Here is a 15,477-nt window from a genome sequence, read left to right on the forward strand (position 1 = left end):
GCGCCCCAAGGCGCTATGCGTTGTAACGGTATGCGGAGTAAAAGTCGCGTTGTAATGGTCTGCGGAGTAAAAGTATGCGTTATAACGTCATACATCCGTAAGCAATGGGCAGAATGCATTCCCATGGAAGCATTCCAAATGTCTTCAATGTTGTGCTGTCTGGTACGCTTCATCCTAAAAAGTGCTTGCTCTCCGCACAGCTGTAATCATTTTGTTTATTTATCCAGCTGCCTAAACTTGAACTTTCAGGGGCACACATAGGCTATTGGAATGCTATTAAAGTTAGCCAGATAATTGCTGGTGTTTTTTCTCTGGCATCAGCACAGATGGGAGGGCAGTCATAACCCTACAAGGATTTTTAGGTCTGGTTTGACAGTGCACCTTATCAGACCTTTTACCCTACTCCAATATCATTTTATTGGTCTTTGCTTCCACACAAATACTTATCTATTCCCATGCTATTTACTTGTAATGCTTTGTATTACCATACAACATTCCTCTAAAGCCAGGCTATGAGCATTGCCAATGTTTGTTTGAATATTTGGCTCTGAGATTAGTTTGGCGCTATATTAGTTCTTTCGCCAGGCATCTGATGATGTAAGGGGCACTGTTAGGAAACAACCTAGCCTTCAAAGACCTCTTCTGAATCCAGCAGTGTATTGTTTGACTCTAACAAGGTTCAGGTTGCTTCATAGCATGTGCATATCCCACTGCAATGATTTATTGCATGGCACGTTTTATGGGTGCATTGAAATATAAATAATAGTTATGAATAAGTGAAGTAATCAAAGTCAGGTAGCCGAGACGTGCAAGTCAAAAACAACAGTAATGCAGCCTGCAAGGAGAACAGGGAAGTGCGCATGACTTGTTTGGGCGGCCCGAGAGGGCTGACCAAACAGTCATTGCGCACTTTGGAGTGGGCAAACCACTCCTCATCTGCCCTGCCCAGACAGCAGAGCAGTCCTACCCACCCGCCCGCCTGCCTGCCACAAAGCAGCAGGCCAGGAAACATAAAATGGCAATAACTCTAAGTTATTGTCATTTTATGTTTCTCACTGCTTAAACGCAGTGGGGCGAAGCTTCTCCGCCACAGCTGAGGCGCCGCCCCCTGGGTAAATTTTGCTTGATGCGTTCTGTGCTTTTACTCTGCCCTTGGATCTGAATAAAAAGCATGCCTTCAGCAACAAACAAATCAACTTGTCTACATAAAGAGGAAATACATATTTTTATTTTTATTTTTATTGTTGCTTTTTCACATTTTTACTTTCCTTCTATCTGACCATGTGCACCACTGCCAGAGGCATATGCCGTGTATGACATCTTCAGCCAAGTCTAACTTTTCAACCAACTCAATGGCCGAGGTGAATTATAATATCCCTCTACATTTACAGTAGACGGAATGCCAATCAATGTAAAAAGTTGGCTCCCCTCTATATCTGAATTATCATCTACACGTGACTCTTTTTTAGCTTCTGTTTTAGGGGGCAGTGGGTAAACATGTTATCTGACAAGACTTTTTCTCTTTCTAACCCCATCAGCTATTCTGTCACTGAGAGAAGCAGAGAGTGGAAGACAAAAAAGCATTGGCCAAGCCAATTGGGCTTTGCTTTTCAACCAAATGGCTTGCCAATGTTTTTTTGCTGGTGGTCTACCGTATCGGTAAAAATAAAAAATATCTGAAAAAGAGTGCGACGAGCAAGTTAGTGCCATTTGTTCACATCATCACACGATGGTGGTCCAGATGTACGTGCCCTTGCATTACCATGCTTGACCCCATACGGCAACAAATGGCGGTCATTTTAATTATTGTTTCATTTACCATTGCAAGATGGTGGACTCCACTTGGAGGGTGGGTAACTAAAAAAACAAGCATTGGCAAAGCTCATAGGTCTAGGCAATGTGAGAGATATAGGCTTTGTCAATGTTAATGTTTTCTAGTCATGTATATTCGTTTATTATAATACTTTTTGCATTATGAGTATTAAGAACCTGTCAAATAAATATTAAGCTATGCAACCATGTGGGTCATCTAAGAAGTACATTTCGATAATATCTTTGAAAAAAGTTTCCCTCTCATTTTGTCAAAGGGCAATGATCCTAAATGCTACAGGCAGTGATGACCTTAGGCAAACGTGGCTAAGCATTTGTAAAGCGATCTTTTCCTAAAGCGTGCCAAACAAAATAGTCTGTGCCTAGAAAGAAGTGTGCTGCTGAAATACTTATATTTATTTAAGGTAATAGAGAATATGCTGAACTCCTATCTTCTATATTCACCACCACTTTGAGCCAGGGGAAAAAATAAGGCGATCGTGTAAAGTGAAGCCTACGACGAGGCGGCGTTATGATATTCTTCAAGCTGAAGTGTCACACGTTCTCGTATTGGCCGCAAGGTGGCACTATGGATTCAACTACCTCTAGAATACGCACAAAGAAAATATCTTCTGATTAACTTAAACACAGAACTGGAATTTTACATGTAATCATTGGAAAGGAGCACTATTTGTTTCAGTTTTTTTAGCAAACATGCTAAAGTAGTCAAACACACCGCAAAGCGCGTTGTCATGTCTTGTGAATAACGACAGACAATATCATTAATTCATAAAGGAGCTTTATTCTGTACCTCCTTTCATGTTCCTGTCCCTACTCTAACTGCCCTAGTTCCTGTCCCCCGGCTCCTCCTGTTCCTGCTCCTCCCTTTAACTCCACCCCCCAACCACTAGACTGCATCACACAATCCCACATCTCCCCCTTCCTTAACAAAATGAGCTTAATGTCCTCAGTGTTCGCAGTTCTGCAATCCACCACACGGGTTGGCGGACAGCCTGTTCTTCAAGCCTCAGTAGTGTCGAATCAGTGGTGGGCTTGGCTTTGGTCAATCTTTCCATTGTCTTAATCAGGGCATTCTTGACCACGTTGCGTGTGAACTGTTTACTCTCGCAGTCCGCAGTCCTCATGTTTCCTTCCGGTGGTGTAACTACGGTTGGTTCAGATGCTCGATCTCTTTCATGAGTGGATAATGTTCTGGTCCTCTTCCGAGCACCCGCATCTACTTTTATTTCCTTTTGTCTTGTCCGGTCGAGGGCAACACTGCCCTCCAATTCAGGGTCATGTATACTAGACAGTACGGTGCTATCTGATGAGACTGTCTTGGTTTGGTTCGGTACTCATTCGCCGCATCTACTTTTACTTCCTTTTGTCTAGTCCGGTCGAGAGCAACACTGCCCTCCAATTCAGGGTCATGTATGCCAGACAGTACGGTGCTATCTGATGAGACTGTCTTGGTTTGGTTCGATAACTCATTCACTGCCTCGGGTTGTCTGGCGAACTCGTGAGCTATCTGTGCATAGGCATGTTTCTCTCTCATCTGATGATCTCTCTCTACTGACACGTCCGGCTTTCCTTGCGGAGTGACTGGCTGGTCTCTTCCCATCCGGTGACTAAGGTCCACTGTCTCTGTTTTCCTTTTGTAGGTCCTTTGAGTCAGCCTCGCGGACCCCTTCAGGGGTGACGGTGTCTGATCTATATCTGGATATATTTGTGACTGACATGACAGGTTGTCCTGTGGAGTGACTGAGTATTCAGAGAACTTAGTGTGTGACATGTTGCTCTTGACGGGACGGATGTCCTTTGGTTCCATGGTGCGTTCGGGTGGTTGACGCCATGTCTGTTGTCGGGACCATGACTCGGTCGACTCACGGGATTGAGCAGACGTGCTTTCTGGTTCAGAGAAGTCCTTTGTCGACTTCCAGGATCGGACAGAGGCACTCTCTGAATCAGAGGAGTTCCTGGCCATACCCCTTTTAAAGGATCGGACAGACGCGCTCTCTGACCCAGAGGAGTTCCTGGCTAGGCCCCTTTTAAAGCGTTCCTTAGAGAGGGTATCAGGTAATGGATTTCTGCAATGAGTAGGCCGTGACACGTTGTTCTTTGACTCAGGGTTGTCTTTAAGACGCTTCTCCGGGCGCCTTCGACGACTTGTCTTTGACGTTGTTTCATTTGAGAAGTTGTTCAATAACCACGTGCTTGTTCTTTGTGTTTGGTCTTGAGATTTTCCATCTTTGCCTTTCTCACATATCAACGACTTCTTCTCAGTTTCTTCATTGTCCTGGGTGCCATTGATGCGTTGGTCTTTTCCGGTTCGTTGTTGGGGAGGACCATTTCGTCTTATGCAACCTATTTCTTCTTCCCACTTGTTTGGTGCTCGGACACCCATGATACGGGTGTGATGTGTTCTCCTGCTGGATGTTCCCTCAGACTCATCTTCACGACTTGACGAAGAGTGTTCCTGCGCCGACTTCCAGTTTTGACCATTTTGATCTCTCCTTCTATAGTTTGTCTTCCTTACTCTCTTGTTGTGTAGGTTGCCATCTTGTCCAGGGGTGCGATCTGTCCCACTTGACGCTCCCTCCTCGTCAGACTTTGAATGACACCTTGAGGGTGAAGAACTCCTTGAGGTTGTCCTTTGACTGACTGACTCTGAGTGCTCCTTGTTACTGTGTCTCTCCCGTTGTCTTTTCGCTGGTCTGCCTTCCCTCTCTCTCTTTTCCGTTTTGTTTGTTTTCCGAGTTTCATCTGTCCAGGCATCTTGACAATTTGCCTTCAGACCCAGGTCCTTTGATCTGTCTCTTGCCTTGACGTGCATTCCAATTTCAGCCTTCCTGATGATTTCTTCTAACGACCAATGCCCTCGCAGGATCTTGCGCTTTGTTGCGGGGTTTGCGCAGCCTTCAATTATCCGGAGTCGAACTGCGTCCTCATTCGTAAAGGTGTTGAAATGGCAGCCTTGTACCAGGTTTTGCAACCGAATGATGAAGGTTGGCAATGGTTCACCTGGTTTCTGCCGAGCTGTGTTGAAGACGATGCGGTCCTGATCCACATCTGCTTGTGCGGAGAGATGAGCACATAGCTTCTCTTGGAGTCTTTCATAGATTTCGGTGTCTTCTTTGGAGAGTGTTCTGATCGGGCATCGGCCCTCAGGACCCACCAGATGGAGGAGTAGCATTAGACATTTTCTTTCTCTTTGTTCACCATTGGCGTCCAGGAAGTCACCCAATGTTGCCAGCCATTGGTTCCGTTCGAGACACAGACTCCAAGTATCATACTGCACTCCTGGGGGTGGTGCTTTGATGCAAGGGTTGCGCCGTTGTGCTACTCCTTCCCCCGCCATGAGAGGAGGATTCTGATCAATTATAGTCACAGGGCACGGGCTGTTCACTCGACTTCTCGTCTTCTTAGCTGACCTTCTTCTGCCGAGCTCCTGTGCCTGATCGTTTCTTTTGATTCTGGTACGGTTCGCCACACCTGGGTGACTACTGTATTCTGTCCACCCTTAGTAAGGTTGTCTCAGTGAGTTGAGCTTCGATTTCCTGACCATGCGTGACTCAGCAAATCCCCACTTTCTTTGAGTTGCCTGCTAGCTGCAGGTGATTTGGGGCTCTTCCGCGATGATACATGACACCAGTGACATCTCGTTCTTGTGTTTCTTTCGGTCTGGCACAGGTTATCCAGTGGTTTCAATGATGAAAGAATATTTCCTTTTATGTTCACTTACTCATGCTTCTGGATCATTTATTTTCTTTGGTACTTGCCTTTTGCTCGTGCTCGTTACATTCAGGATCTGTATTCGTCCATGCTTGGTATGTTCGGGTTTGTGTTGGTTTGTGCTTGCTTTCAGTGTATCTCTTGCACTTGCCAGTGCTTATTGTGTTTATTGACACTTTGGTTCCTTTTACTTCAGGTTGCTGGTACTCGTGCTTGTTTATCTTTGGGCACCTCTCGCATTTGCCCATGCTTGTTTGTGTCCACTTGTTGCTTCTATCTACTTCTGTTTCTGTCAGTGTTTGTTCCTTTATCTTCGTTAGTGCTTGCTCTCTACATTTGCCAATGTTTGTTGTGCTCTTTCTCTTCTTGTCTTTACCAGTGCTTGTTTTCTTTTCTCCTTTTACATTTAACAATGTTTGTTTTCTTGGGCTGACCACTGCTTGTCTTGTTCCATTTGCCAAGTCTTGTTCGCTTGCACTCATCAATGCTTATTTTACTTCCATTCGTCAATGTTTGTTCTTTTGTAGTTGCCAGTGCTTGTTCACTTATTCTTGCCAATGCTTGTTCCTTTATATTTGTCAATGCTTGCTTCTTTTGTTGACTTACATTTATCCAGGCTTGTTCCTCCAACTTGATTTGCCTGACTTCAATATGGCCGACTCCGATCCCTGACGGGATTGGAGGAGTCGCCTGACTCCAAAATGGCCGCAGCTATGGGAATCTCGTTTCCCACGAGATTTTCGGTTTTTCCATTCTTCAGGCTCCCTCCGCCACAACCGGCACTTACCGACAGACGGTTTCTCCAGTGATGACACCTTCCCCGGTCACCAGGCCAACAGCACCCCAGATCAGCAGGTAGGATCGGAGTGGGCTCCCAACCTTTTCTTCACCGCTGCACTCCACTCTTTCTACCGCATCCGGGGTGAGCACCTGGTCGAGCGCTCACGCGCGCTTCTTGGACGGGATCTCCAGCGCTTTACCAGCGCTCTTTCACTTGGGCTCCACGCAACCGGCAGGTCACGGAGCAGGGGGTCACATCACGAGCCGCCTCACCTTGCTTTGCCAGGTCCCGCGCTCACTCGGCGATCGCGTGCCAATGCTCACGCATCGGGAGTCAGGTTTCCGATGCCGGGAGTCTTCGAGCTCCGTTTCGAGCTCTGCTTTCGTCGCGCTCGTTGTCGCCTGCAAGCAGGTCTTCTGGGGGCAGTCTCCCTCACCTGGGGTACTCTTCACCACCTTGGGTGCACAGCAGAGTCGGGGTGGGCTCCTGACTCCTGTTCCATCAGGGCACGCCAACTTGCACGCATCAGGCGTGAGTCGCTTTTTGGCGCGATTGAGCGTTTCTGTTCTTCAGACGCTCGGGCGCTCGTTCCCTCGGCTTCCTTGGGCTCCCTCGATCTCCTGGCTTTGGAGAGAGGGTTACTTGCTGCTGGCTTCTCGTTTCGGGCGGCAGCTCGGCTCCACACGGCAGTGTTCTTCTTGTCTGGACACTGCATGGGACAGGGTGCTCTCACAAGGTCCGGTGAGCAATGGGCATGCACATCCCACCCTCGTCGCCAGTTGTCATGTCTTGTGAATAACGACAGACAATATCATTGATTCATAAAGGAGCTTTATTCTGTACCTCCTTTCATGTTCCTGTCCCTACTCTAACTGCCCTAGTTCCTGTCCCCCGGCTCCTCCTGTTCCTGCTCCTCCCTTTAACTCCACCCCCCAACCACTAGACTGCATCACACAATCCCACACGCGTGCTTTTGAATTTTGAAGACTCATTCTGAGCTTTGCAGACTCATTCTGAGGTATATTAAATTGTAAATTAATTTACAGAACGAGAACACCTGATGATGCGTTTATAACTTCAGTGTTGTAAAACAAGTGAGAAGAAAATTTAGCTTATGTCTTCTAAAGTTTTCCTGCATGTATTTCATTCACAGATAAAGCAGAATTTGGATGTGAGGGCGTTCTGGCTGGGGTTGAGATGGGGCAGGTGGGAAGGGGAAGAGGAGATGGAGGACGGAGCAAGTGAAAACACAAACACTCGCGTGGAGTGCTCAAACACAGAGAAAAAAGTAGCTTCTAAAATAGGGGCAGAGGATGGAAACTAGCACTTGGTCTATGCTCTGGGGAGGGCTAAACACATGGACAAACTGACATAAAGGATATGACAGCGACAATGGAGGGAGCAAATGGTAAGCCTACGGGTGGGCTGAAGCCCACATAATGAAAAGAACATGTCTCTTTGAGACAGCGCATGCACTGTCTAGCTGAGACCTAAAAAAAACAAATGATTTCAAAAGGTGCACAAAAACGCTGTTGAAAACAGAGAGCTGCCAGGACATCCAAAAAAATGAATTTATTTTTAAGGAATGTGACTGAAGGAGTGCAATGGAGGAGCGGGTTGGGGGGAGTAAATGCATGGGGTCAACAGGCAAAGGGAAGGGTAGCAACAGAGGAGCTTGAGGCAGGGGAATAACCAAGAAGAAAAAACAAACAGGGTGGGAATGTTAGCAATGGACAAGCTGTGGGTGGTAGAGGAGGGGCAACATGCAGCACCCATTGAGTGGAGTAGAATCGTAGGGTGGAGTGGGGTAGAGTGGAGTGCCGTGCAGTGGCACATAGTGAAGTAGAGTGTTGTAGAGTGTCAGAGTGGAGTGGCAAAGGGTGGATTAGGGTAGAGTGAACAAGTGTACAGCAAACACACAATCATGTATGGAAATGGCATCACCTAGTGTACTGATTTGTTTTGATCACATTAAAATATATGTTTCCACCACACTTCCGAATTACAAAAAAGGCACTTGATTTGTGCTTTTCTAATTCTGATATATTTTGAAATATTTGCACAGTTCATTTACAGACATATACATTTTGTTGTGTGCTAGAAAAACTTTTCTTTTTCGGTACCCGGCAAGACTGTCAGATAAATTGTCTCACTTTGAAGTTAGAGAAAGAAAAGTAAATACCAAGCTCCCCAGGAAGACAGAACCTGACATTTGACCTTTGTCTATGAACGCACAGCAAATGTGATAAGATAAGACATATTTTAAAGGCCTGTTTACAGAAAGTGAGAACTCGTTGAAGAATACAAGGAGGGATGATGAACAAGCTTTGCTCCACAGGAGAGGCAAAGACATGCTGGACAGCCTAAAACAAATAAAGCCAGCAAATAGAAAGCCAGAAAATGTGTGTTATAAACCACAGAGTCAATGATAAGCAATAGGCAGAATGCATTCCCAGGGAATCCTTCAGAATGCTCACAAGATATCTTTTCACACCCTGACAGCTGTAATGTCTGGTAGGCTTCAACCCAAAAAGATGCTGGTCTGTGTGCCTGCTCTGGTCACTTAGCGGTTGTGAGAAGTGGGGTGAGGAGGCGCTGGCGTATGCAGCCGGCTCAATTCAAGACGAAGAAGGTCATAAAGGACTCCTTCCTTCCACGTGTAATGGTGCAGAGGTCAAGCTACATATGTCACTACTTTCATGTAAAATATTATTACAAACCACCAGGGATGTCATTTTCGTATCACAGGCTCAGTCTGACATCAGAACACTCCTCTAAATAAGAACATAATGTAACTATTTTGAAGGGAGATTGCAAACTTCCACTTTTTACAACATTACGGCAGCCCTGAAATGTTTATTAAACCTGATTTAAAATTTCCATGCATACATGTGTTATAAAAGTGGCACTCCCCAGTTCCCTCCAATTATGTTTGGAGGAGCGTACCAATCCTTTGCAGGTGTCAAATGCACTATTGTTCTGTGCTCACTGCAGTATTGCCTCATATTAGTCTTGAAGTAAACCTCATTTTTTGTAGAATGGGATATGTAGCATTCTATTTATTGCACCTTTATATTTTTCTTCATGTTCTAGGTTTTGTGACTGGACATGCATGAAGTTTGTACAAATATGGCCTGGTTCATTTTGTGTGGTAAGTAAGATACTTATAACCTAATTTCTTACCCAGACACCTGCTTTAAGTTCATGCACCTACTTTAATCGACAGTAATGGGGGTTCTAGGCAATTCATGCAATCAGTGCTCCCAGGTTTTGCATTTTCATAAGCATTTTTATTATTGAATTTGGGGCTGTAAGGCAGACTAATGTAGCCAGAAATATTGTTGGACATCAATATTGTGTTATGAAATTGTTTAACCGATTAACTGCGGCGCGAATTCCGCTGCGGTGTGGCGATTTTAACAAGTGGGCGGGGCCGCGTCACCCAACGGTCGTGCGCAGCACTAGCCAGGTAGTGCTTGCGACGGCCGTTGGCCGACAGGAGCACGGAAGGGGCTAAAAGAGTACTTCGCCATTGGGTCTAGATTTTCTACTATTAACTCCAGTGGGGCAATATTTTTTAAAACAATAGCCATGACATGTTAGTAATGCATGGCAATATTCTTACTACGATATTCTTGAACCATACTCAACTTGGCAGGGCTGTGACTGGTGGATCTGGCGCTGAGCTGGTGGGGGTGGTGGGGTGGGGGTTGGTGTGTTTAAAATGAATCTTTGGTTTACAAAGCACTTGCTGCAAAGTTCATGTGTCCAGTAGTTTTCAGGCAACAATAAAAATGTCAAGATAACTCTGGTGATTAATGTACCTGATGGAGATAGATCAGAGTTTTGTCTTGTGGCAGTTTTGACTCATCACTAAGTAGAGCAGAGGGTTAATATACCTGCTGCAAATAATGTGTCCCATGCAGATCACAGAACTGTGTTTTATGTGGGTAGCTCAGTGGGTTACTACTTTTGTTACAGAGATCCCTTTGGTACTTGAAGTTCATTAGTTAATCCTAATATAACAGAGTGACCCATGAATTGTCATTAAAGAGCTGAATGCAAACTACATGGTAGAAATTAGAACGTTATGTTTTTCCTCCCCAGTCTTTCATTATCCCAATGTTGCTGAAAAAGGTTTGTTTGGGTGGAAATATTCGTATTAGTAAAGCCAGCCCCAACTACTGTGGTTTGTTTGAAATCCTAAGTTTGTGTCCCTCCAGACCAAATATTCTTAAGATATACTGCCTACTACCATGGATGATGTGACAGCTTGCAATCCTCATTGTTTTATGTAACATTTCCTATAGACTGATTTACACACGTATGATTCATTGTCTCTGTATAAATGTGTGAGTAACGGTAAGTGCTCTGACGCCCTACACTGCAATGAGTAGCGCCATGAAATGCATGCGAATGAGGGGCTACGGGGAGATGAGGGGCACTGCTGGAGGGATCAATCTTTCCTTCTTTTGCAGCACCTGTTCTTTTAGCACATGCAAATGTCCATCAGGGAGATGCTGCAATTCTGCTTTACCTTCCGCTGTTCTCCTTTCTTCCCTTCATTAACCACCCCAGAATCTTATTTCACCCTCCTTTCCATCTATTTTATGGACACTTGAGGTTTTGCAGTCCTCCAGCTTGTCTCCAAAAGCAGGGTAACACAGGCTGCTATACTTCCTGCTAAAAGCATCTCATTCCCTGAAAGCTTCTGTGACAAACAATCATTTACGATTTTAAGATGGCAAAATAACGGTACTCCAGCTCTTCAACTACGCAAGACACCAGTCAGCCCAAACCTGTGGCTGAGACTGTTTTAACTAGGACGTTCAGTGCCATTGTTATATGATATGGCCCCTGTATTTCACTAGTAGAAAGTGTAACATTGTTTAATGGAGTAAATCTGCTGCACCACTGCAGGCAGGCAATAAACAGATAACTGACACAATATCGAAAACAACAATATCATGATACGAAAATATTGGAACAACAATGCTCATTACAATAATATCGTGCACCTATGCGTATAATGGTAAGTGCAAAAATAGCGAAAAAAATATTGTTTCACACTAATATTGTTAAAAAAAATCCAAAAATATGGGGCGTGTCCAAGCCGCTGGCCGCGGAGGCTTGGAGCTCCGCCGCGGTTTCCCTTTGTTGAGCACGTAATGGTGGTGTAAATGGCGATCAGGAACTCCGACGTCACCTTGTGAGGTGTAGGAGATATTGGTGTGGCTCATGCTGGGGGAGATAGGCTGATAGAGGCTCGCGGTACGGATCGGCGCAGAACTGCCTGAACTGACTCGGTGTGGCCTACCACCACGAGGGAAGCCGGGCCTCGAGTCACGAGCCAGCCAGAGCGTGGAACTGCAAGATTGTTGGGAGCGGTGGGTGTGGCCCGACGGAGGACATGTTGCTGTGAGAGATTGTGGGGGGGGGGGGTTGGAGGCTTGTTCCAACGGCATCAGGGGCACTGGCATTCCCCGGAAGCCCCGTGGCGACAGGGGCCGCAGGCGGGCTTGTGAATCGGCCTCCTGGCTGTGTACTGTGCTGCCTGCACTTGCCCCTCCTGCGGCTGCACCCGTCCTGCCTGTCTCCTGTCCCGCCTTGGCATTGTGGTAACCCCCCCCCCCCCATCTTCTCTCTCTCCCAGTGCGTCGAGTCGGGTCGTGTTAGAGGGTCGGGCCTATCTGGGCTGAGGGGCATCCTACCGAAGCAGTGTACTGTGTGTGGGGGCACTCATACGTACCGGCTGCGCCCCAACCTGCAATGGGGGCCCCACCCCAAGGCCTGACCTTGCAGTGCCTGCTCGAGACGACTGCCTAGATCTGGGCAGCTGATTCCTCCTGACACTCTCTGACCACCACACTGTAGTGAATGCCCTGCAACACGTCTGGGACAGCTGTTGGGCACTGTTGTCGTTGTGTATGCACTAGCTGCTGGGATACGGCCACATTTACGCTTTTGTTGGATACACCTACTGGAGTGTATATGCTTGGCTGTGAATCCTTTACCACCACCTTTGTTTTTGAGCGTGCACATCATATTTTGGGGCCATGACCCAACCCACGGTACCCGCCAAGACCGATCATAGTCTGGCTCCTGAATTTTAGGGATATGGATACTGCCTTACGGCTGGCACGTGAGAAGGGTCAGCTTGAGTGGCAGGGCTCGAGCTTATCCCTGTACCCGGACTTCACTGCTATGGTCCAGGAGGCACCTAGAAAGTACCCAGGGGGAAGGAGGCCCTGCGGAAGATGGGACTACGATATGGGATGTAGTACCCAGCACGGCTGAAGGTGGATGTTGATGGTTGGTCCCGAGTGTTCGACTCCCCCATGATGCCCAAGAGTTCTGTCAGAAGTATTCCAAAGCTGTGAGAAAGAAAGGCACAGCATCGCCACAGCATACCCAGGACATACGGTGCTAGTGCAAACCTTTTTTCCGCTAATTATTCAGACTACACCTTTTTTCCCAATTGCAGTAGTATGATGCTACGTTCCCTCTGCTTGTGCTGCACCACGGTGGACTCATGCCTGTGGCACGTTAGTATGCCGCCATAGACGCATCGCATGCAATTATGCAGGCACCCTATACCAATAATAGGGGAAGCGGCGGGGTGTTGGCACCCCCCCAGTGCAGTTGCGCATTTGTTTATGTTTGCATGATTCTTTCATCATGGTTCTAAGGAATAGGGACTTTGCTCCAGAGTTAGGTGTTGCGGATGGGTGGTGGGAGGGGGGACTTGTGTTTGTTGGCGAATATTTGTAGCTCGCTATTTTTTTATTTATCAGTTGCAGTGTTGCTTACGTAGCCTTGATATCAGTAAGTTAGAAACACAGGAAATAGAGTATGGTTAATAAGGTTGTTGCAGAGGCCAGTGTGGTGCTAACGTCTTGGAATGGTAGGGGTTTAAATAATGCCCGTAAGTGTAAGCAGGTGATCAACTACACGCAACAATATCAAGTGGACATTGCATTTTTATAAGAGACTAACATTGCGCCAAATGTTAGGACATCATTGGCATCGGGTTGGGGAGCACATAAATACTTTTCTGGATACATCTCTTATGCCAGAGGGGTCGCAGTGTTGATACACTAAACAGGTGCCGTTTCGGGAGGAGGTGGTTTATCTGGATACAGGCGGTCGTTATTTATTGGTTAAAGGTTCCATGCTTGAGCACTCTGTGCTACTTGTTAATATATATGCCCCAAATGTTGATGACCCCAAGTTTTTTTAAGCTATCCACCGACACATAGTTCACATGGGGGAAGATTGTATTTATATGGGAGGGAATTTCAATTTGCTGCTTGACCTGGGATGAGCACACACAATAGCCACAAAACCGAGGGCGAGGCGCGTGGTGCTGTACACTACTGAACAGCTGGGATTGGTGGATGCGTGGAGATATCACTGCACGGACAGGGAGCGGTATACTGATTATTCTGCGCCCCATAATATCTGGACGCAGTTGGACTACTGGTGCTTGTCTGATGGGATAGCAAAATGGATTGACGTGGTTACTCATCTCCCGTGTACTTTATAGGATCATTCTCCTGTGATGGTAAACCTGCATGTCCCTAGAGTGGGGGGGGGGGTGAGGGTGAAGCGACTGTGGCGCTTCCCAGATATGGCTTTGAGGGTTACTGTCTTTGCCACGGAACTTGGGGAAGCGATAGTTGAATACTTTACGATTAATGTTGGGTTGGTGAATCTAAGGCTACCCTGTGGGAGGCCTTCAAGGCCTATGCAAGGGAGTGTGTATCTCAAAGAACGCTGGGGTACTTAGGGCTCTTTGTGCAGATAGAGCACGGCTTGTGAAGTTAGATTGTGGTGCAGTTCATACCGATTCCCCCCAACTTGCAAAGTTGTGCGGACCTCTTGGCAGAATTCTGCAAAGCCGCGGAACGGGAGACACATTATCTAGGTAAATACGCAGTCGCTCGGCAGTATGGGGAGGGTGAAAGGGCTGGTAGGACACTAGCCAGACTGATGCAACAAACTCGTAGGCCCACCTACATAGCGGAACTGAGTGGGGAAGATGGTGAGCGGATCACAGGTAACATAGGGGTATTGAGAGAGGTACTTAAGTATTATATAACTTTATATAGTTTTATAGCTCCAGAACTGCTGATCTCCCTTTGGCCTATAGTGACTACCTCAATGAGGTTTCACTTGTTTGGATGGAGAAGGCCCACCAGGAATTCCTGGCTGAGCCCTTTTCAGAGGATGATGTAACAGAAGCCATCAATGCTCTTGATGGCTCTAAAGCGCCCGGGCTGGATGGATTCGCGGGTTGTTTTTATAAAAAATATTAGAGCCTACTTGTGCCCCATCCTATTGATATGTATCAGGAGGCCATCGAACTTGGAATGCTTCCACCCACTTTGAGAGAAGCTGTTATAATTTTGTTACCCAAGCCCGGAAGGACGTATTAAAATGTAGCTCATATTGTACCCTGTCGCTCCTTAACTTTGGTAATAAAATCTTAGCCAAAATGCTGGCAACTAGACTTGCCTTGATTGTGGAGAAACTGATCTCACCAGCGCGATTAGGGTTTATTCCCTATAAATCCACAGCCCTCAACACTTGCACGCTGTTTGTCACGCTGAATAGGATTTTGCCGGGCCGCCGTCCCCCTCGATGCTGAGAAAACGTTTGATCGCTTGAGTGGCCCTTTTTATATGCTGTTAAATCATAGGGGACACTGTTCCAAGTTGAGGGTGCAATGTGTCACCCAGTCAATGCAAAGAAAGATTGAGAATAGAATAGATGAGAGGCGGAGGAAAAAGAGAGAGGCAGAAGTTCATCCCCAGTATCAAGGATCCAATCCCGAAGGGGAGGGCAGAGTCTTGCCTCCTAGTTGCCCTCACACACCCCGAAGGATGTCATGCTTCATCATCGGGCTTTTGCTCCTCGTCGGGCTGGCGCTGCAATGCCAGACGGTCCCCCGAAGGGTCACTTTCACGGAGATCTTTTAAGAGAAAAGCCGTTTGGTGAGTGCGGGTGTTTTGGGAGGATCCAGTGGGAAAAGTGGTGAGGTGCGTGCAGGAGTAGATAAATAAAACTACCTAGGGGTATCCACAGGGAAACCCTTTAATAGCGTGGTGCCCCTGGTAGATAAAAAAGCCAGAAGGTTGGTGAGTTACTATAAG

The 15,477-nt window shown here is 46.6% G+C and overlaps 1 protein-coding gene across 3 annotated transcripts in view; it reads left to right on the forward strand.

Moving 5' to 3' along the window:
* The window catches only part of LOC144782012 (ribonuclease Oy-like), a 128,839-nt gene that overhangs the window by 30,887 nt on the left and 82,475 nt on the right, over positions 1 to 15,477 (forward strand). For all 3 annotated transcript variants that reach the window (XM_078661120.1, XM_078661119.1, XM_078661121.1), the window contains one exon: positions 9,416 to 9,473. In XM_078661120.1, coding sequence (XP_078517246.1) covers positions 9,416 to 9,473 — 58 coding nt within the window. The remainder of the gene's footprint in view (positions 1 to 9,415; positions 9,474 to 15,477) is intronic.

The sequence above is a fragment of the Lissotriton helveticus genome, chromosome 9 (genome assembly GCF_964261635.1).
Source record: "Lissotriton helveticus chromosome 9, aLisHel1.1, whole genome shotgun sequence".
NCBI lineage: Eukaryota > Metazoa > Chordata > Amphibia > Caudata > Salamandridae > Lissotriton > Lissotriton helveticus.